Raw genomic sequence first — 21,498 nt, forward strand, 5'->3', positions numbered from 1 at the left:
CAAAAAACCAAAACCCTACCAGCCCCAAACCACCAACCCATTCCCCAATACTCCAGGCTGTACCACAGACACAAAGCCCAGCCCTGCACTCATCAAACTCGGGGATGGGAGGTGTGGCCCGATACCCAGGCTCTCCTTCAGAGCCCCCACAAAAGGCCGGCCTCATCCACAACACAAGCCCAGACCTGCTCTGGGTGAGGGATCTAGCCCAACCTGGCCCCTGAAGTCAGTCCTCCCGGGACACTGAATGGGTCCCTGCTACTTCATCTCCGGCTTCTTTCCCCATTAACAACACAGGCAAAGCTATTGTCCCAAATTTATTGACAACATTACAGCATAGCAAAGAGATTCAAACAGCTCCACGTGGCGTTTTGAAATTCATCCCGACAGTAGGCTGCGTGACCTGCAGGTTGGAGAGGCTGCCGAAGTCCTGCAACAGAAGGATGCAGAGTGAGCTGTGTGGGCCAAGCTCTGCAGCTGCCACCAGCCTAGCACTGCAGTGGGCTCCATGGTACCCCAAGTGCCTGAAGCCTTCACATCACCAGCCCCCTCCTAAAAACACACTTTAAAGTCTGAGACACAATCTCACCAAGTCACCCAGGCTAGACTAGAAACTTGAGCTCGTTCTGACCTGGCCTTCCAGAGTGCTGTTACAGGGGGCATCTTGTGCCTCACAGGAAGTACAATAGTGTCCTTGGCCTTTACCCATGTGATGCCAGGTCTGAGCACTGCAGATTGGAAGTTTTATTCAGGCCAGGCATGCTGATACATGCCCCTAACCTATCACTTAGGAGGCTAAGACAGGAAATCACTTCAAGCTCAAGTCTAGACCACAGTACATAGTGAGACCCTGTCTGGAAAAAAAAAAAACCAAAAAACTAAAAACTGCAACCATCTGCCAAATACTCTCTACACGAAAACCCTTCATCTCTGAGGATAGTTACTCCCACCATGCCATAGCCATGGATGCAGCCAACTGTGGACAAGAAACATTCAGGAAAATCAGGAAAAAACTGCAGCTGTACTACATGTAGTATTCTGCAGTTACTATAAATAATACTGTAATAGCTAAGCATTTATACTGTACAAGACACAAAATAAACTCAAAGCACAGGGATGATGTAAGTTATGCACACCTACCAGTGAGTACCTAAGGCGATGATGGCAAACCTTTTAGAGACTGTGTGCCAAACTGCAACCCTAAACCCACTTACTCACCCCAAGTGCCAATAAGTTAAACCTAAATACTGTTTTAGCTAAGAAAAACACATACCTTCGCATCTTTTTCTTAAAGTGTCACCACATGCCATAGGTTCACCACCACTAATTTAGGGTATTGGTACTGATTGGTCTCTGAACCCCCTTTGGGATCCAGGGCCCACCTCCTCTATAGCATCAGCCTCAGAGGTCACTAATTCGACCAGCACAGGGAGGGGAAACCAAATCTCCGGCCCATCTTAGTGAAACCTCTCTCAAACCAAAAATTTAGAAACCAAGCATATAGCTCAGTGTTTGCCTAGCACGTGACCAGCTCTAGATTGCCTCGGTATCAAAAAAAAAAACCCCAACGAACCAATATACAAGCTGCATTCACAGACAGTTATTTCAGAGAGGAAAAATTCATAGCAAGGTTTAGCTGTACTGTTTTTCTCAAGCTGGATGACAGATGCACAAGAGTTAATTTTGTTCTTTATCTTTTCAAACAACTTAATGCCAACAGTTCAAAATTATCAACAGCACACTGACTTTGAAGTTCATTGTGAGCTAAGTATCTCAGTGCACATAATCTTCAACAACTACCTGGTTCCATTTTTAAAGCAATGTGGGGATGTCCTTTAACATTAGGATGGTCTTGGCCTTGATGTCAGTGACAGCTGCTAGCATTACAGAGAAAACCACCAGCAAATCCAGAATACACTCACCAAAAGCTTCAGCATTTCCTTAGTGTCAGGATCTACTTCAATGATTTCCTGATCCAAGGCTGAAACCTAGGAGAAAGACCCAAACATTAGCCATCAGGGATGGCTTCCCGTTACCTCTCTCCCCTAGGGGGTTATGCTCTCAGGAGATGAGCAAAAGCAGGTCATTTACAGTGACCTTAGGACCAGGAAGCTGTTGTGGTTTTTTATCTACCTACTCAGTGTTCAGAAGCCTAAGCCTGAGCTTAGACTTGCAGAAACACTGTTGGGACGGGTAACAGAACCAGAACAAGAAAGCCCCTATGTCACTGAGGCTCTCAGGTGAATAACAAGGGCAGGAGGCGGTAACAGGCAAACTACAGTAGGGACCACAGCGAGGGCGGTTTGTGCAAAGGCCCAGCTGAAGCCTTTTTGGTAGCCGAAGAACCAATAAGTTTACCTCAGGGACATAATTATCTCTCCTTTCTCTCTCCTCCTCCTGCAGCTTGATGGAAATACCCCGTACTGGGCCTCTCTGAATCCGCTTCATCAGATGTGTCACATAGCTACAGGTGCACACGCCCAAAGAAAAGCAGAGAGAATATACATCAACTCCATTGGTACCTAGAACATCTGGCTCCTTCGACACTAGTGTTCTTTTTCACAGTAAAAAGTGAGAGGGTCACCATCAGAAGACAGACCACACGCACAGAACCTCTCCTTACTTGCCGTCTCTCCGGTTTCTCTCAACATTACTCAAACTCTCAAGTTTACCAAAGTCTCCATACAACGCGCACAATTTCCTGTGTGTCTGTTTCTTCTTTGACAAGGTCTCTGTAGCCAGGCCAATTTCTCAACTCATTGTGTAGCTGGCCTCCATAGTGCATGGATTACAAGCATGCGCCACCACGCCCGGCCCACAAGTGACATAATTTAGCACTCACCGTACACTTACTAATCTTCCACAACATACCCTTGGCTAGTTTTAGAGCAATGGCAAATCAATAAAATAAATGTTAAGCCCAACAGGGAGTAGCTAGGCTTTAGGGCCAGAGACCGCACTTCCGCCTCTCGGCCCGGTAGCACCGGCGGAGAGACGGCAACCCAACGGCAGCCCCGGCGAGTGGCACGCGGGCGCGGGCCCCGGCCCCTGTCCGCCCACTCACCCGGCTATCTTGTTGCGGAGCTTCTTGCTGGGGATGATGGCAATCTCCTCGCACACGCGCTTGTTAGTATGGAAGTCATTACCGAGGCGAGTGTAGTACTTCTCAATGATGACTCGGGCCGCCTTCTTCACTGTCTTGGTGCGAACTCGGCCCTGCGAGGGGAGCAGACAGGGTCATCGAGTCCGCTCTGCAGTTAGGGGAGAGGGCAGTCCCAGGCCGAGCCGGGGATTGGGAGAGCACAGCCCCGGGCCGAGCTGAGCCGCCCCAGCTCGCCGGGGTCCGTGCCCACGGGGCCTCGAGCTTCCCTCGCGGGCCAGGAGCCGCGGATGGAAGACGATTGAGGGCCACACAGGACAGGAGCAGAGACACCTACCATGCTGGCGGGTCCCTGGGAAAGAGGAAACAGGAAGCACAAGCGAGGCCTATAAAGCGCCGGCCAGAGAGGCACTTCCGCCAGCCGCCCCTAGCCCGCGAGCGCCACAGCGGCCCCCGGCGAGCTGGGGCGGGAACGCCGGTGGCGGGGAGGGGTCTGGGCCCGCCCAAGTGGGCGGGACCCTCGGCAGGGCGTCTGCCAGGTGCTTCGACCCGCCCACGCGCATCCAGGATCCAAGGGGAAGCCACGAGACCCGGAGGAGGCGAGGAGAGGCGGCCTGTCCGAGGCCGTGAGCCTGTGACAGTGGGGAACGCACCCGCCAGGCCCTCTGTTCCCGGCCATGGGCAACTTGTCACTCAGACCTGACCTGCGAGCCGCCCGGGCTCGTCCGGCTTTCTCGTCCCTTCCAGTGTCGGGGCCCGCCCTCCGGGAGGCGGCTGTGCTCAGGTCCCCCTAGCGCCCGCCGCAGCACTGGAGGGACACAGCAAGCTCTCGGCACCAGGGAATAAACGGTCCGGTCCCCTGCGCGCTCCCAGCAGCCAGGCGCTCTCTCGCCCGCCTCACCCATCCCCCATCAGGCCCTTCGGGAGCTCCCAGCCCAGGCAGTCCCCTGTCGTCCTGAGGAGGGGCCGTCTCTCCCGCCAAACCCACTTCTCCATGTCCCAACCCTGGCAGGAGCTGGGAAGGGGCTCAGAAAACTAGATGGGAGGCCTGTGATCTGTGGGCCAGGCCAGGTGTCTCAGGTCTATTTGGCCATGGGGGTGACCAACAAGTACTCCTGGCCAGGTCTCTCATGTGGTCCCGCTGTCACCTGGTGTTGGCAGCCCATCACAGAAAGTCTAAGGGCACCAGTATTTTCTTTGGAATTTTGACACCCCACGGCCCCCTTGCTTCTACACCTCAAGACACACACACAAAAGAACTCTGCTGCAACGTGTTTATTATGTGCCAAAAAAACTACACCACAGCTTACTCCACACATCTGTAGGAGAGTGCAGTCTTGCCTGCATATACTACAATGAGGTAGAGACTTCACACACAGCTTCACAAAACCCACAGAGTAGCTGGGATATGCAACAATGCAACATCAGCTCAGCAGGAGGGAGGGGGTTATGACACTGGTTCTTTGGCACACAGCTTCCCTAAGAGGGGCAAGTAGTAGTTAAAAAAAACAAAAGGAAAGAAAAGTCAAGTTTTCAAATTCCAGTAGCATTTCAGTCAACTGCAACTGTTGATTCATACATTCCTCAAATGAAAGATGTAAGGAAGGGTACTTGCCCCCTCTAAGAGACAGGGCTCCTGTGAGCCATTATCTGCTCCCACCAAAAAAGCAGCCCTTTTTTTTTAAGCTCAGTTACAAAAGAAAAAAAGTCCTGTGACTTTGTGATTAAAAACTTCTATCAACCCTCCCACCCACATAAGTGCAACTTAAGAAGGTGCAATAAACTGTTTAAAACTATATAGAGCAGCCGCTCAAACACCGTTTTTCCAGTCCAGTTTCAAATAAAACAGAAAAAAAATTTTTTTTCTTGGTTGCAAATGCTTTGATTGCAACTGTGAGAAACAGTGACCAGCAGTCCCCCAGACACAAATTTGCTATAATGTTAAAAGCTGCCAGGAAAGAAAAAAAAATCTATTGTTCCAAACGACTTAAAAACTGTTTTAAGGAGTGTAAAAAGGAACCGGTAAAAACCCTCGAGCGTAAAATATGAAATATGATTTTGGTTTAAATGAAGAGCAAAGTCTCCTTGTTGTTTACAGTAAAAAACACCAGCTGAACACTCAGTTTATGCCGTTCAGGTGGGGGTTAAATAAATGGAAAGGCACTGTATGGCAACTGCAAGAATGAAACCAATGAGACCTGCACATCATCACCATCAGTATTGCAAGGAATGTAAAAAAGCGCTTTAATAAATAAACCTAGATGTAGGCATCCGTGTCAATACCTCCTGGACACAGTTCTTTTTTTTTTTCTTTTCTTTCTTTTTTTTTTTTTTTTTGCTTTTCATCTGCAAAATGAGGAACTAAAATCTGGGAAAACTAGAGTTGCTTGGAGGGTGAGCGGACACAAGGTCCTTGCCCTGGCACGCCCCCTGAAAACAAAACCCGACAAAACTCATTGTGCATTAATTAGTGCAGAAACAAAGACAGATTCAGCAAGTGCAAAGGTGACTACGATTTTCCCTTGTCCTTGGGAAGCCAGCTCCCTGGTCGCCAATGGCAGGGTGGTGGTGCAGACTGCTGCCTGAATTGCCAGCCTTGGGCACCACTGGCCACTGGGCACTGCCTGCTCCTCTAGCTGGAGTCTCGGTTCTTCTGGTTCCGCATCAAGGGGCTGTGATGGCGCAGGCCTTCCATGCTGTGCCGCCAGTGCCAGCAGCTCCGGCAGAAGTACTTGAAGCAGACCTGGCCAGAGGGACAGAAAGGGGAGAGCCATGGCTGAGTGTGTGAACGGGCACAGGGGCTGGAGCACAAGCAGGTTGCTCTTATGCGAACTTCTATGCTCTTATGCGAAGACACAGCAACTCAAAGCCCTTTACATCCCAAGGCCTGACCAACCCTGTGAGTCTATGGTATTATTTTTGTGGGTGCCCTCATGGGAATCCATTAGGCTCTGTGTGCACAGAGCCTGAGCAGCTTCCTGGTCCCCTCTCACCACTACAGCTGCTTTTCTATTCCTCTGCCCTTCTCACCTCCTAGAGAATGGTTATTTATCAGACAGCTGCTAATATGCAAGAATATCTGAAGAACTGGCTACAGATTCTAATGCCAGAGAACATGCCTTCTTCTAAAGAGAGGGAGGATGACTGAGTTTGATTCTCAGCCAGCCCTTCCTCTTGCTAGCTAGCTACTCTCAAGCCACTAACCATTGAGCAACTAACCTGAAATGTGGGTCACCTGTGAAAGATACTGATCCACAGCAGTTTGCTGGGAGAGGCTGATTAAGATACTGTTTTTAAGCTTAACTATCTCACAACTTCTCACTCAACTCAGGACTACTGTCTACCTGGAGATTCCAAACATGTCAACATCACTGCAGAACAATCATGTAAGCATGGATGAGCTGCTAGTGTCCTAAGAGGCCCAAGGCTTTCCCCAGACTTGTCCTAGTATGGCTCTTGCCAGCCACATAAATGCCACTTGGAAACCTGTTAGAAACACAGACTCTCAGTTATGCACCCCAAAGCTACTCAAATCAGAATGTGCACTTCACAAGACCCTCAGGTGATGAGTTTGAGAAGTACAACCACATCCCCATATCTATCCATGTTCCCCCACCAAGCCGGTCTCATGGAAAGGTGCCATGCTGCTCTCTGCGTTTCTGACAACTTTCACCCTGCACTCCAGACCAATGTATACAACTTCGCTCTTCACCTGGATGTTATGAAAGCAGCTCAAATCCCTCCTGCTGAAGATGAAGACACAAAACAGCCAGGGTATAGCATGAATACAATCATCAAAGCAACCCGAGGCTCTGAAAAGGGTCCTAAAGCAGGGAATAAAACCTCTAGAGGGCCTCAAAGCTACAGCAGCACTGCCTGGCTCACAGTTATTGCAGACTGCATCACACAGCCACAGTGCCACGTTGCACAGCAGCCGCCTAGGGAAAAAAAAGTCAAGATAGCAGGATTTGACTCAACAAGCTTCCCCAAGAGTTCTGGGTCAAGCTGACTGTAGTGTCCCTTGACTGTTGCCTCTTCCTCTGCCCTTAGACATCCCTCAGAACTCTGACACTCAGGGCCAGGTATGGTGGTACATGCCTGTAACCCTAGCACAGCACTTTGGAGGCTGAGGCAGTAGGATCACTGCAAGTATGAGGCCAGCCTGGGCTACATAGTTCAAGGTCAGCTTGAACAACACAGAGACCCTGTCTCAAAATATTCAATATTCAGTATTCCAATATTCAATGCCATAAACGTGATTTAAGAATTTCTAACTGAAGATGAAGGGAACATAGCTCAGTAATTCAGCGCCTCCTAGCACCTGTGAGGCCCTGGATTTGAACCTGTGGAGGTTTCACAGACTTCTCCAGTAGCCAAGGAACTCACCTGATCTCGACAGAAGAAGGGGCCAGGCTGAGAACTGCAGATGTGACACAGAGAATCTTCTAGGTAGGGGTCTATCTGAACCTGCAGAAAAGTAACAGAGGAGAATGCAGCAGCCAGATGCAGGACAAGAGCACACAACTGGGCCACACACAGAATGCAGGACACCTGCATATTTTAAGGAGGCTAAAGATAATTATGGGGAGAGGCAGAAACAGGAATCCAAGAGAAGAGACTCATACTACTCATACTCCACACAGTCAGGCTGGCTTCCTTGAGGAGCAAGCAACCACACATACCTTAGTGCCTGGTCATCTCAGCACACTAACACCCCCCCCCCCAGCACTCTAATCAGTTAGTTAGCAACAGTGACTATTCAGAGAATTTGGGTGAGGTGGCATAGTAAAGAACTCACTGATGCAAGCAAACACTACAGTAAGGATATGCTGCCCCACATCACTCAGCATTCCCAGCTCTCTTCCTCCTGAACCCATGAAGACTAGGCCCACCCTAAACCCTAACCTCTTATTAGCAGGCTCACTTCCCTAGGCCCTTGGTGGTCTCTTGGTAGCTACTGGCCCAAGTCACCTCAAACACCCCAGAGTAAGGGCACAAATCAACTCACTTTTTTTGTGAACTTGGTGGTTTTGATCTCCACAAAAGCAGCACTGACTGCTTTCAGGTAACTACGTTGATTATTGAAAGTAACTCGGCCAGACCCTAGAACAAAAAGGCCAGAATTTATCTTCAAGTCAAATTATCTCAATTGCCACTCTTCACCATTTCACAACCCTGTTTCTACACCAGTGCTGTCCAACGGAATTATAAAGTGAGCTACTTACTTTTTAACTTATAGTAGCCACATTAAAATAAAAAGTGGTTAATTTAAATAATACATTTTTTTTAATCCCAGGTGTCCAAAATATTGTAACATGGGACTGAAGTCACATTCTAAGCAGTAATAGTAATATTTAGCTGATCGCTACTGGATGCTAGAATTCCAGACCATGTTGGCACAAGCCATTCAGGAAAGAAGGGAAGGGACTCATTCTGCTGTAGGTAGATGGACAGGTAAGGGCAAAGGGCTGAGTGGAAAACCAGAGGCCAATAGAACACCTCTTTGAAGACCAGACCCAGCAGTCAAGTCCTTCCTGGCATGGAGGAACCCTCAAGACCCAGCAGAAGAGCCAGAAGTAGTGCCACCCTGCCAAGTGCTGCCTCCTCCCTGAGGTCTCTGAAGTCCTTGTTCTTAGTCTGCAGCACAGAACAGAGGAGCATATGGTGCTCCTTCCTGACCAGATGTACTGTGGGTGAGGAGACTAAGCACCTAGGGAGATGGGTTAGCCACGTCGTGATTGAACAGTTCAGGATCCACTTTCAGATCCACCACTGTGGCACTTCTACCACTGCAGGGATTCTGCCACGACTATGGAACTGACCCTTTCTCAGGCTGACTGAACCCCACAGATCAGCCCAGACCCCTCCCTGAGGTTGGACTGCATTCTGTTTGCCCCCCCGAGTCATCCAGAAAGCCTTCCTTTGATCTGAGTTGGTCTCTGACCCCAGGGAACACCAGAGATTCTCAAAGAACTTTTAATAAAGGGAACTGGAAGCCAGCTGTGGTGCCAAATGCCTGTAATCCTGGCATTCTTCTAGGAGGCTACAACAGGAGGACATCCACAAGGCCGGCCTGGGCTACAAGGCCAGCCTAAGCTTTGGGAGACCTTGTTTGGGAGTCACTTTCCTGACTTCAGGAATCATCAATCACCTCCTATGATCTCTAATGACTTACTTTTCCCTTGTCTAGGAGGCAGTACTAGTGACTTATCTGAGACAGATGCTATGCTGCTGGTATTCACTAATCTGCAGGCCTGGGGCAGGACTCTTTCTCTCTCTGTGCTCTCAAGGGGGAGTACTGCAATCTTGGTCTACTCCCAGGGGCCACTAAACTTTCCCACACAAAAGTAGGACACTTACCAATGGGATACTTGTGCTTATCTGTGTCAATCCCAGCATACACCACTCCACCAAATAGGTCGTTCAAGATGGCAGCCAAGGCCTCAGCATTGAGCATCCCGTGCAGGGCACCAACAAACACTGTCCTACTGGGGTCCAGCCTCTGAGATGGGCTCCGGACAAAGTTGCTGTCAGCCAAGACCCAGGGGATTACCTGCACCTGAAAACCCCCAAAAGTGTATCAGCCCTAGAAAAGGGCAAAGACAGAGGGGGGGCTCCTGTGCTCTGGAGATACTACATGGGGGTTGCAAAGACCTGTGCAGGGGTGAGAAGGCACCATCATCTATCTATCTCAGGCACACAAGCATCCAGTAAGGCACTCTACCTAACCCAACAAGCTGAAATTTATTAGTAAGTGCATGTGTCTAGAATGGTCAAAGTAAGTGTAACAACAGCACTCATTCACCCTAGAAAGTAAGCAAAAAAAAGTACGAACTGTTATTCCCAGGAACTTAGTACCCTGTTATAATTGCCAGCTGTGTGGTTCCAACCAAGGGCCTCGGACACTAATGAAGACAGCACATGAGTTCTTGAGAAAAAAAGAATAATTCACAGGGAAATTAAAAGTTTAAGGCCTGAAAGACAGAGGAATGGCAATGCTTAAGGTATGTGTGACACGGTTACTGGTCCAACCTATGCATCAGAGATTTTGTGCCAGGAGCACTGGCAAAAAGGGAGAGAGGGAAGTCACACACAGACACCCCTGAGGTCTTGCAGAACTGACTAACACTCAGGCAGGAGTTGGTATGTCCTTTGCCTCTGAATCCCCTGAACTCCTGGAGAGCAGAAGGGCGTCACAACAAAATGAGCAGTAGGTGTTTCTGGAAGATTCATCTGTGGAGATCTTTTAAAAATCCTGATGTAGGAAGAGATCTCTGGCAGAAAGCAGCAAAAAGGCAATAATGGTAACTCAGATAACAGGTGATTTAAGATTTGGACAAGGCTTCTGGCAATGGGAATAGAACAAGTCAAGAACAAGGACAGTCTGCAACAGAAGAGTCCATGCAACTCACAGTGCCTGGGTATGGTGAGTAAGTAAGATAGAAGTAGGACTATTGTGATCTACACCTACAAGACCTGGGGATAAGAGGTCATGGCAGAAGTTACTAGGGGAGCTAATTTCATTAGAAGATTAAAAATACCATTCTCCACACTGAAGTGTTTGGGGTTAACACAGCCTCCAAAAGGAGGGCCCACAGGAAAGAGGCTATCAGGTAAGAGTGGGAGGCTAGAGGCAAATCAGCCTAAAGTGTAGAGCCACAGAGTAAGTTTCTGAGGTGAAAAAGATGACAAGAAAGAGTCAAATAGTAACCATACTTACAGCAGAAGAGGAGACACAATGGGAAAAAGAGTCAGAGAGGTAGAGAACTGGGACAGCCTACAGCTAGTCATCAAAGATGAGATAGGAAGGGAAAAAGAGAAGATGTAACAGAGAGGATGAGAAGTGCAATGTGGTGTGGTTATGGCTGGCTCTAGTGTGAAAGCAGGGGACCAGGAAAACATGTTAACTAAGAATTGGAATACAATGAGCTCATGCCTGGAGCCAATACATGAGAGAAAGAAGGGTAGCTGTGGGTCACAGTAGCAGCCAGGAAACATCTATAAGACAAACACCTTATAAAGACTTACTGATGGGTAATTCAAATTAGATTTTATCATCTCCATAGAACAGGTATTTTCTCCCATACTATACAGATTTGGGGGTGGGGGGGGCGGCCCTGGCAATTGAACTCATGAACTCATACTTGTTAGGTACGTGCTGTGCCACTGAATTATATCTCCAGCAATGTACAGATTTTTTTTTAAAAAAAAAAAGACAGGTTTTACTTTATAGAGTAGTTTTAAGGCTCACAGTAACACAGAACAGAGATTTTCTTTAGATTCACCTACCATCAACATTCAGCACCAGGGGATAATGAACCTCCATTGACAGTGTCTATACTTTACATGAGAATTCATCTTGATGTCTGCTGTACGTTTTGTGGGTTTAGGCAAATGTTCAGGAAACACATCTACCATTACAGTATCACACAGAAAGTTTTACTACCCTAAAAATCCTTTGTGTTATGTCTGTTCATGCCAATCTGCTAAACCCCTGGAAGCTGATAATTTTAATACAAAAGGCGTTTTAGTTTCTCATTTGTTAGGTAGGAAGTGAATGTTACAGAGCTCTTAGGAAGTGAGATTTCAAAGATACTATGTATCTAGTCCAATGTGACAAAAATGATATATTATGGAGTCAGATTTTTAAAAAACACTACACTGAATTCAAAACAAGTTCTCAAACTCTCTCCACTACAATCACCTGTGGAGCCTGGTTAAAGTGGAGATTCCCAAACCCCACCTGGACTAAGTGGAGACAAATAAATGAGGGCCTCCCAGATGTCAAGGACAAACCAGTGTGAGCAAAAGGTGGGGGGGGGGGCACACGACACAGAGTCTCACAGACAGAAGTATTTAATCTATTCCTCACTAGGAGTGAAGCAACTCACAGGTGAGTGTGAACAAAGGAGAATTTACTCATTAAGGGGAGGGGAATGGGGGTGTCAGAGAGCTCCACCTAAGATTAGGACTTGGAAGAAAGAGCTGATTTTATCAGTTAAATCCAAATAGAGAAAACTGCTGCTCTAAATTTCACCTTGAAGACAAGAAGCTTGGAATAGAAGTACAGGACAGAAAAAGAAGGGCTGGAAGACAGTCTGATTCCTGTGCACAAAGGTGTACACATATACACCTTGTAATCATCCTGGTAAAGATCAAAGGTTGGAATTTTTTATGTAACTGAGAAGATACTCTTGTGTTTACAGTGGGACAAGAGAAGAGTTCTTGCCTCAAGAAGAATACTTTTGGCTATAGCCTGTGTGTGTCTACATGAGCCAGGAAATCTAGTGCCTTAATATGCCAATCATTTGGACTCAGAAGGATACCACACTGACTCACCTCCTTGCAGCGCATCCTTCGGCTAGACATCTTGAAATAATATTCACTCAGACCATCTGGGCTCAGAGGGTCATGAGAGCAAGCCTGAAGCAAAGCCCGGACAGACTTCTCAAGTTCAAAGACCAGATATACATAGCCTATTCACAACGAAAGGGAAAAGTACATTATTAACATTTCTCAAGTGGCTACTCTCTTGGTCTTGGCTTTTAATCATGAGTTTTCTTCCAAGAAATGGGGCTTTGTGTACCAGACACATTTTTGTTCTACTCCTGAAATCTTACTGAATGAAAGTACCTGCTATGCCATCTGCCCAGGCCAAGGTGCACACAATGTCCCACCTTGGTAAGAGAAGGTCCTGGCAAGTTAGGACAGAGGACCTCACCACTACCACAGATTTTTGTCCCAGAACATAAAGTATTCTTAAGTCAGCAGAGCCAAAAGGGATGGCAGGTCTGTAACCAGTCTACCAAGGGATTCAGGTATAGCTTTAAAAGCCTACTTAAATCATTGACTCAGTTCAATGAAGATGGGAAAAGAGTGAAAATAGAACCTGCTCCTTTCTATAGGGAAGGGATCTCATTTCAGACCAGTGAGGAATCAGATGCTTGGTCCTCATTCCTGCCAACTCCAAAGGGATCTCAAAATTAGGTCAGGCAACAACATAATTGGGCAGTGGCAGGCAGGCAAGGGAAAGCTTTCCCAGCACCTCATTCTGAGTGGGAAGGTGCTGCTGGGTTCAGGTCTCGAGGGGAAGTGCACAGAAAAGGGATTCAGAGGCAGTTCTCTGTACTGTCAGCTTGGACAGACAGAAGAGCAGCTCAGAGGAAATAGAGGGATATGAGAGACCAAAGAGGAAGTGCTGACCACAAGAAAGTCTGGAGTGCCCACCATGGTACCAGCATGCAGCTGTGACAACCCAGCACCCTTTGGTGCAATTATATACTAAGGAGGGGAAAAAAAAGTTCCTACCATGTCTTTATTACCTTTAGGCATATTACCTTTGGGAGGACACCGGGGGTGCTTGCCATCCTTACCAGGCCACTCCACACTCAGAGAACCAAAAACACGGAAGGTGTTAACCAATCCAGCTGTAAAGAGACAAGAGAAAACAGAAGAAGCTGAGGCCCAGTCCTCCCTAGGAAAGGCACAAGCACAGGATCACTATCCTGCTCCTGATTCACCCTCTTTTGATAAATAATTCCATGCTAACCTCTGGTCTCAGGTGACAAGTATAAGCACCAGACATAGAAACACTATGGGCGTCTAGAAGTGCCCTCAGCTGCAGCACCCTGTACTGAGAAAGGTTCAGCCTCTGACCTTGAGCTCAAAGTTCTTGCTCCTGAAAGACAGGCCCCACCTTTAGCTTTGAAGCAGGAAGTGCTAGAGGCAGCTTACCTTCCGTAATATCCCAAGGAACACCTCCTAAAAACACTTTGCAAGAGTAGATGGGATTCTTATAGTTCCGGGGAGGAAGCTGGCCACTCCAGGTACAGGTGGCTTCATTCACAGCTTTGGTAGAAGAAACAAAAACAAGGAGTCAGAGGATCAACAAAGTCACCACATTTTCTTGGGATGAATTAGTTCAGAAAGAAACAGACTGGTCTTAGTTCCAATCTGGCTACCTGGGGGAATATCTGTGACTATTCCAAAAGACAAGAAGTGACTATTCCAAAAGACAAGAAATCTTATGTCTCACTAAACCACTCTGTTCCCAGTAAAACTGAAAGGACTACAAAAGTAAAATACAAGGTAAAAATTATCACACCCCAAGCTATTTTCAAAGATATATCCAATATGCTAACTAAATAAAGCAGTTTATCTAGTTATTGCTTATAGTACTATTTGAGTTTATAATTACTTGAAAGTAAATAAGAGTAATGCATATACAGTCCCAAAGGCCTACAGGTCCATAGTGGCCTTCTCTTCAACACTCAAGTGAGGAACTACTGTTTTCTTATCTTGGCTTTGAATTCATCAATCACAGAACCAAGGATACTGCCAATCAAAATCACTAACAGCAACTCAACGAGACAGGAATGTCACAGCTGTTGCTCAAGTAAGAACCAAGCCCCATGATTGTCAGAGCTTTTCCTATACCATCTGAACAGATATAAGGCATTCCCTGACGCCAACACTGCATAATGTATCCCACCCTTCCTCGGCTTCCTATTTATGCCAACAAACAGCACAAATATCACATTAAAAGCACTTTCTGCTCTACAGGTTTGGAACTATCTGCTGTCTGGCCTGACCTTCTTTCTAGAGGCTGTCTTGATGACCAACTGTATTAAGTCTATAAAACTTGTCTCAGCTCAGTCTGTGCCTTTCCAGATCAGAGAATGACCTAGGCATTGACTGGCTGGTTCTTGCCCATTTCACCCTACTCCTTAGCAGACCCAATGAGACGAAAACCCATCTTTTTCTTTCAGGACAAGGCTGTAGAGCATAAATCCCTAAAAGACAGACCTAATGTGTTGCTATGAAAAGAAACTGGGGCCTATTGGCAACAGTTTATGGCAAAACCAGAAGTGAATATAATGGCTTCACCCCAAACCATGGTTATGTTACTTTATAGCAAAAACAGCAACATAAGAGAAAGCACAAGGATGAGTTGCCAAAACCATGAGGTGACCTGGGCAGCTGCACTGTGAGAGGAGAATGAGGCCTGAACCAGTTTGTAACTGACAAACTAAAACCTTTGGAAATAAATGAAACAGAGAAACTAACATCTATTTAGTTGCCAGTCACAGGACCCTAGAACAATGGTATCTCTCTGAAGGATTGAAATAGCATATATAGCTCATTTTCAAGCACTGTTATTAAGAATATTTAATGTGTTTAAAATCATTTAACTGAGAGAACCTTAACCCTAAGAAGACCACAGTACCTGGGGACATTCCGCATCTTAGAGATTGACAAATGGGCTACCCATTCACAGTGTATCCCATGAGAAAGCCTTAGGGCACAAAGCCTCAGCATTGACTGGGTTTATGGCTGTGAATTAGAAAGGGAGGAGGGAGACAAAATTCCAGGCATAGGGCTTTTCTTGAGGACACCTACTCATGAAAGAATCAAAAGGGCAGCACACAGCCAGTCTCCACAGAAATGTGAGAGATACAGATCTAACCCTTTATGCTGTGCCCTATGCATCAGATTATCTGCCTCTTTTCACTCAGCCTCAAAAAATGTTTCTTATTCTACAGAACAGACAGTCCTTTGCAGATCTCAAAACTTCACCAGACAACCAAATCCTGTTCTAGGCAGTTCACCACTGTGTGAACTAAGCTCATTTCCTCTGTGCTTTAGAATGAGGCCTCAGGCCCCATGCACATCCCAGCCACACTCACCTGCAGCTTGCCGGTGCAGCCTGGCCTCCCTCTCTATGCTGAAGGGATCTTTGGGAGCTTCGAGGAGGTCCCAAGATGGCCACATTGAAGCTCCTGGCCATCTCTTTGAAGCACTGGTTGGGGAGGGTGTGACTGCAGCAAGAGCAGCTTGCTCTTGGTCCATGCGGGACCCAACCCCCATTTTTAAGGGGTCCCTTGGACCACTCCCTGTCAGAGACAGGAAGGGCAGAGGAGGAGAAATGCGAAGGCTTGACTAGGGGAGGAAAAAGGAAGACACAGCTTTTTAAAAAACAGTTTTGTTACAAAGTGATAAATCCTATAGAAATTATTAAAAATACCTAATACACATTTATTATTTGATAAACTTGCAGACTTTTAAAAAATTAGTTGTAATTATAATGTAGTTTATGCAAATTCTCCTTCCTGCTCGTTCAACATTTTTTCTATATTAACAGAGTTTTAACATTTTATTTAGGGAATGGGGCTGGGGATTTAGCTCAGTGGCATAAGCGCCTGCCCTGCAAGCAGGCAGTCGTGAGTTCAATCCCTGGTACCGATGAAAAGGAAAAAGACAAAAAAAAAAAAAAAACATTTTATTTAGGGAAATAACTACATCTCACTGGATCATCTACTGTTAAACATGTAGATATTCAAGTTTTCAGAATTATAAACATTTTAAGATGTAGCTTCTTCATATTTTGCATTTTCTTTGTTCATATTCCCATAAATAAAATGTCAAAATGTGTTCTGTAAGAGCTCCATCCCGTGTAAGAAATGCATGGGAACATGAGTTACAATACATGCTTGTGTCAAGGCCTTACATTCTGATATAAGGGGATCAAATGACATTATAAAAACAAAAACAAAAAACAAAGAAGTTATAAAATGTTTTCAGTAAGTTCAAATAATGCCTCTACTTCCTCTTTAATATTAATCTTAGTTCCTCCCCAAATAATCACTAGGGCAGGATATCTGAGAAATGTCTTTAAACAAAATCCCAAATTTCCCAAGATGTAAAAATCCCAAGAAGTAAATTTCCAAGATGAGTTCCACAGGAAGTCATTCAAACAATGTAAGGAAGTTCACCGGGATCCATCTTACAGGACAGTAAAATAAGCCCAGAGAAAGAAAGGATCAACTGTGGTTACCCTTCTTGCAACACAGTCTAAACAGATAAAATCAGTGGGCAGTGAGAACACAAAAGCCAGCTTTCCCAGTCTAGGACAGGCTGACAAGAAGACAAGGTGGGTTCTATCTGCTATGAATGGAAACTGTGACCACGACTAGTAGTATGGAAAAGATGATGTAAAAAAGATAGTAATTCTGTTTACTGAACATTAATTTCAGGGGATTTGGCAACAGAGAACCAAGACTTGGAAGGCATCTATCTCAAACTGGATTTTATTTCAAGAAGCTGTTTCACTGTTAACCCTACAGATACTTACTTCTGTCTCTTATCTACAATGTCTATGCTATTCTATCTATACTTTCTATGCTATCCTTCTCCCAGCTCTAATCCATTTACCTCTTTCTAACATGAAGACTGTACCTGTCAAATATGGCTATAAAGAACGTAAGATACATACATTAACTGAGGCAATACTTCAGGGATTCATCATGGGCTCATTGAGAGTTTGCATGGGTCAGTGGAAAAAAATACAGAATCCAGAGTCAGATTTTGATTAAAATCCTGATGCTGATAATTGCTAATGTGGTTTTTATATTCACTTAAAATTCTTAAAAATACATACATAAAAGGGACATAAATGATACTGCTTAAAGGCCAGACACCCATACAAGTTAAGAAACAGAGCAATGCCGGGGCCCTTGCTTTTTGAGACACCGTCTCACTATACAATCCAGGCTGCCTTGAACTCATTAATGTAACCCAGGCTGGCTTTAACTTGAGGCGATCTTTCTGCCTCAACCTTCTCAGTGCTGGGATTAAAGGAATTCACCATCACACCTGGCTCCGGATTTACTTCTGAAATTAACTCTTTTCCAATAGCTCTTAGAATAACTAGTACAGAACTCTGGTTTCTAGGGCCTGAAATACATTGTCAGAGGTATTGCAAGCATATTTGAGTTTTCTGAGAATGAAAGACTTCACAGACATGCACAATGATGACCTCTACTCCTCCATCACCCAACTGCCCCAGGCTGCATTTTGGCAGACAGACACCCCATTTTAAGTTCTGAGACAGGTACTTCACCTTCCTTCTCTTGGACACACACAGGCAATTCCACCCTCAAACCCTCTTTCCCAAGTATGTTACATACAATCAAATCTGAGAGATGATCTGATCCAGAACTGAAGCCGCTTGTATCTGAGTCAGAGGGGCTGCTAGAGCGGGAATCCAGGATTGGCCGCGTGTCCAAGCGGGATCCTCTAACTGAGGGTGCTGGAAACTTGTCCAAGTCAGACCCAAGGGGATCCAGAGGCAGAAAGCTCAAGGGGGGTTTTCCTAGGACGTTTCCCAGTGGGTTATGGAGCATGCTTAGTACTAGGAGGACAAGAAAACAAAACAACAAAAATTAGAAAACTTCTATTAGTGTTCTTTCCATCCAGAAGCTATTTTCTCCCACAGCCAGAAACACAAAATATAAAGTCCAGATAACTATCCATTTCTAGGATCTGGCACCTGGATACCACAGAAAGTAGTTACGGAATGACAATCTGAAGACAAGAGTTTCTCCCATTACAGTAGCAGCAAAACTGCTGCTCTCTGCCACTAGGCTTAATGGTTTGTGCCAACATCTGGACAGCTGTGCCACCAGGGACCTGAGAGTTCACAGCTGTCATTAATATCTAGATATGCCTGCAGCATAATTAGGAAGCACAAATTATACTCCTTCACTGCTTGCCAGTATGTTTATCAGTTTCTCATCTAATGCCATGTAACTACAATAGAGAGCTGCATGCCATATGCTAGAAGTCTAGTACAGTATAAGCATGTTTCCTCATCTGAGATGTTTCCCTATGCAAACCTCTAGTATATACAAATTATCTTCTGGGCATCCCTAAACTGGATGGAAGATTTAGAATGGATGCAGAACGATGTAAGTCCACTCTTTGACATAGAACAAAACAACCAATAAAGTCCTGGATCTGACACCTCCAAGGACAGCTATGAACTCTGGGAAGTTTTGAGGCTCTACTTTATTCATTGGCATCCTGGGTAAAATACTAAGTACAGTATTCTAGTGCCCAGTACCCAGTGCAGTACTGTATTTAAATATTGGGTCAGACATAGTGGTGCATGTAATTCCAGCACTTGGAAGACTGAGGCAGAAGGATAGTGAGTTTGAGGCTAGCCTGGGCTACAGAGTGAGGCCAAGGCCAGCCTAGGCTCCATAGTATAGATCTGTCTCATAAAAGCAAAAACTAAACCAAAACAAAAAGTATTTAAACATCAAACATTTAAAAAGAGCAAAATATGGGGCTGGGAATTTAGCTCAGTGGCATAAGTGCCTGCTTGGCAAGCACAAGGTTGTAAGTTCAATGCCTGGTACCAAAAAATAAAAAAAGAAAGCAAAATTTTTGCACACTTGGCCTTGGAGAAATGAGGGACATGAACAAAGCATATCCCTGTACATGTAAGGATGACAACAAGTAAGAAGGTTTTGCCATGGAGCTACAGAGGTAAAAATGCTCTCTGGTAGAAGCATTAATTTGTTTTTTTAATCTAAAGAGTGAAGAAATGAGACTGTCTTCTTTGAAATCACTATGAGGTGAAACCAAATAATGTAAATGCTCAATAAATAGTGGCTGTGACTGGGTCTACCTCAGCCCTGACTAGCAATTATGTCAAAGGTAGCCACACACAGATGATTTTTTTCCCAGGCTTCCAAGTCAAATAAATGCTGGACTGGGGCTGGAGCAAGTCCCAAGAGATAGAAATAAATCTCTGAAATCACAGCCAAGATATGCTCTCAGGGTACCAGATATACTAAGTGCACAAGACTCAAAACAGCTGTACCATAGTATTAGATCAGCATATATTCCTTAGGTATATGATCCCAATTCCAGATAAAGATACAGTAACTGTGCCCTTAAATTTTTTAATGCAGGGGATATTATAGATGTTTTTACCCAATTATTATTCTACACTGGTAAAATACTTTTTAATGTTTTAGAAAATTATACTGTTTTCCATGGTAGATATATCATCTTATATTCCCTCCAGCAGTGAGTTTCTATGCCCACACATTCTTCTCAATACCTGGTGGAATATGCCTTAATTTCAATCAAGTCTAGAATCTGGAATGTGAAGGGAAAGCCATATCCACCAAGGAGTTAGTTTGCTATTTTGTTTTTTCAAGGAAATTGTCTTTTACCTAAGCCTTTCAAAGAAGTTTTCAAAGCACTAAGAATTAAATGTGTATACTGATGCTAAGTGTCTCAAATGCTAGGATTTTGATGCCCACTAGAAATAATTCTTAATAAACATCTCAGAGTAATACTTGACAAACCCCTGCTTGAAAGAAACAAAATATCTAAGCCGCTGGAATCCATGTCCCGAGAAGGTAAGGGATGTCAAGATTTACTCAAGGTTCCTCTCTGATGCTCCAATGCCTGGTAGAAAGCACAAAGAAAATCCACAAATTCCAAGTGTCAGTCTTTTTTTTTTTTGGTACTAGGGATTGAACTCACAACTTCACGTTTGCCAGGCAGGCACTTATGTCACTGAGCTAAATCCCCAACCCCACTGTGTGTCAGTCTTATAAGTGGTGTCAGTGTCCCAGAGGGCCTTATTCTTCACATTGTACAAAAACAAACAGGGTGGTGAACAATGAGGCCACAACTGAATCACATAGAGACTTACATGACAACTCGGCAGAGAGGTATGACTGTATTTCATCCTGAGGGTAACTGATAGACATTGAACACATAGGGTCAAGAAGGGGAAACTGAGGAAGACAGCCAGTAATTCCAAGCATGCAGCTCAAAGGGAGGCAAGTATTAAATTGGACTGACTGACAGAATTGTCTCCAGCAGAACTCAGGCGCTGGGATGCAGACTGTACCCACAGAGAGCTGTCATTTTTTTCCCCCAAGAAGTGTGAAGGAGAAAATGCAACAACACAGTTGGTGACAGAAACAAAGGGGATAAAGAGTGGGTCATGGGTTAAAAGATAAAGGCAGAACAGAAAAGATAAAGGCAGAACAGAGTCAACAGACTGGAAGCAAATAAGTGGAGAAATATCAATTTCCAGGTACTGGGCTAACAGCTGTAAGTGGAATGAAGGAGACAAAGAGGATTAGTAGGAGGAGGCAGAACAATGAATAGCAAGAATTCTCCGGGTGGCAAGGGCCAGGGTATGAACAAGTGGCTGAATTGTGAATATGTAAAGTCTAAAATTCTGGATAGGTTCTATATACATGTTATAGGGAGCTATGGCAATAGGGAGGCCTCAGTTGAAAAAAATGCAACATTAAAACTTTCAGGAAAGGGAAGGACTGGGAAGTTGGTAAAGGAAGAAGAAAAAGATTGGTCCTTAAGTAGATGAGGCTTGGGAGAATGAGAAGGTTCCACTTAGCAAAACTGCACTGTAAAGAAAGGCCTTCAGCTAAAGTAGAAGTCGGAAGGAGCATCTTTCAGTAACAGACAACGTCAAAGACAGTTTGTTACCCTGGGAAGGTGAGTTTCAATGGCTAAGAGGGCTCAGTCTTGACAAGGGAGACAGTGCAAAGCTGCATGAAGAAACACAA

At 45.2% G+C, this 21,498-nt stretch overlaps 2 protein-coding genes across 12 annotated transcripts in view; both read right to left on the minus strand.

Moving 5' to 3' along the window:
* Window positions 1–304: 304 nt before the first annotated feature.
* On the minus strand, window positions 305–3,613 carry Rps17 (ribosomal protein S17). Its single transcript, XM_003475748.5, has 5 exons — window positions 3,438–3,613; window positions 3,065–3,216; window positions 2,359–2,464; window positions 1,923–1,988; window positions 305–430 (listed from the first exon to the last, which is right to left on the minus strand). The coding sequence occupies exons 1-5, from the start codon at window positions 3,438–3,440 to the stop codon at window positions 350–352; spliced, it is 408 nt and encodes a 135-aa protein (XP_003475796.1). The 5' UTR covers window positions 3,441–3,613; the 3' UTR covers window positions 305–349.
* Window positions 3,614–4,360: 747 nt separating this feature from the next.
* Window positions 4,361–21,498, minus strand: part of Cpeb1 (cytoplasmic polyadenylation element binding protein 1) — an 80,113-nt gene continuing 62,975 nt past the window's right edge. For 9 of the 11 annotated variants that reach the window (XM_063250089.1, XM_063250087.1, XM_063250088.1 and 6 more), the window contains 9 exons: window positions 18,067–18,290; window positions 15,787–16,039; window positions 13,835–13,948; window positions 13,423–13,527; window positions 12,440–12,576; window positions 9,461–9,659; window positions 8,109–8,203; window positions 7,487–7,567; window positions 4,361–5,843 (listed from right to left, as the gene is read on the minus strand). In XM_063250089.1, coding sequence (XP_063106159.1) covers window positions 5,733–5,843; window positions 7,487–7,567; window positions 8,109–8,203; window positions 9,461–9,659; window positions 12,440–12,576; window positions 13,423–13,527; window positions 13,835–13,948; window positions 15,787–16,039; window positions 18,067–18,290 — 1,319 coding nt within the window. In that variant the 3' untranslated portion in view covers window positions 4,361–5,732. The remainder of the gene's footprint in view (window positions 5,844–7,486; window positions 7,568–8,108; window positions 8,204–9,460; window positions 9,660–12,439; window positions 12,577–13,422; window positions 13,528–13,834; window positions 13,949–15,786; window positions 16,040–18,066; window positions 18,291–21,498) is intronic. The other 2 variants (XM_063250085.1, XM_063250086.1) reach the window with 1 other exon arrangement.

This window comes from Cavia porcellus, unplaced genomic scaffold, assembly GCF_034190915.1.
Source record: "Cavia porcellus strain 051 isolate PalLab524CR breed Dunkin Hartley unplaced genomic scaffold, mCavPor4.1 scaffold_6, whole genome shotgun sequence".
NCBI lineage: Eukaryota > Metazoa > Chordata > Mammalia > Rodentia > Caviidae > Cavia > Cavia porcellus.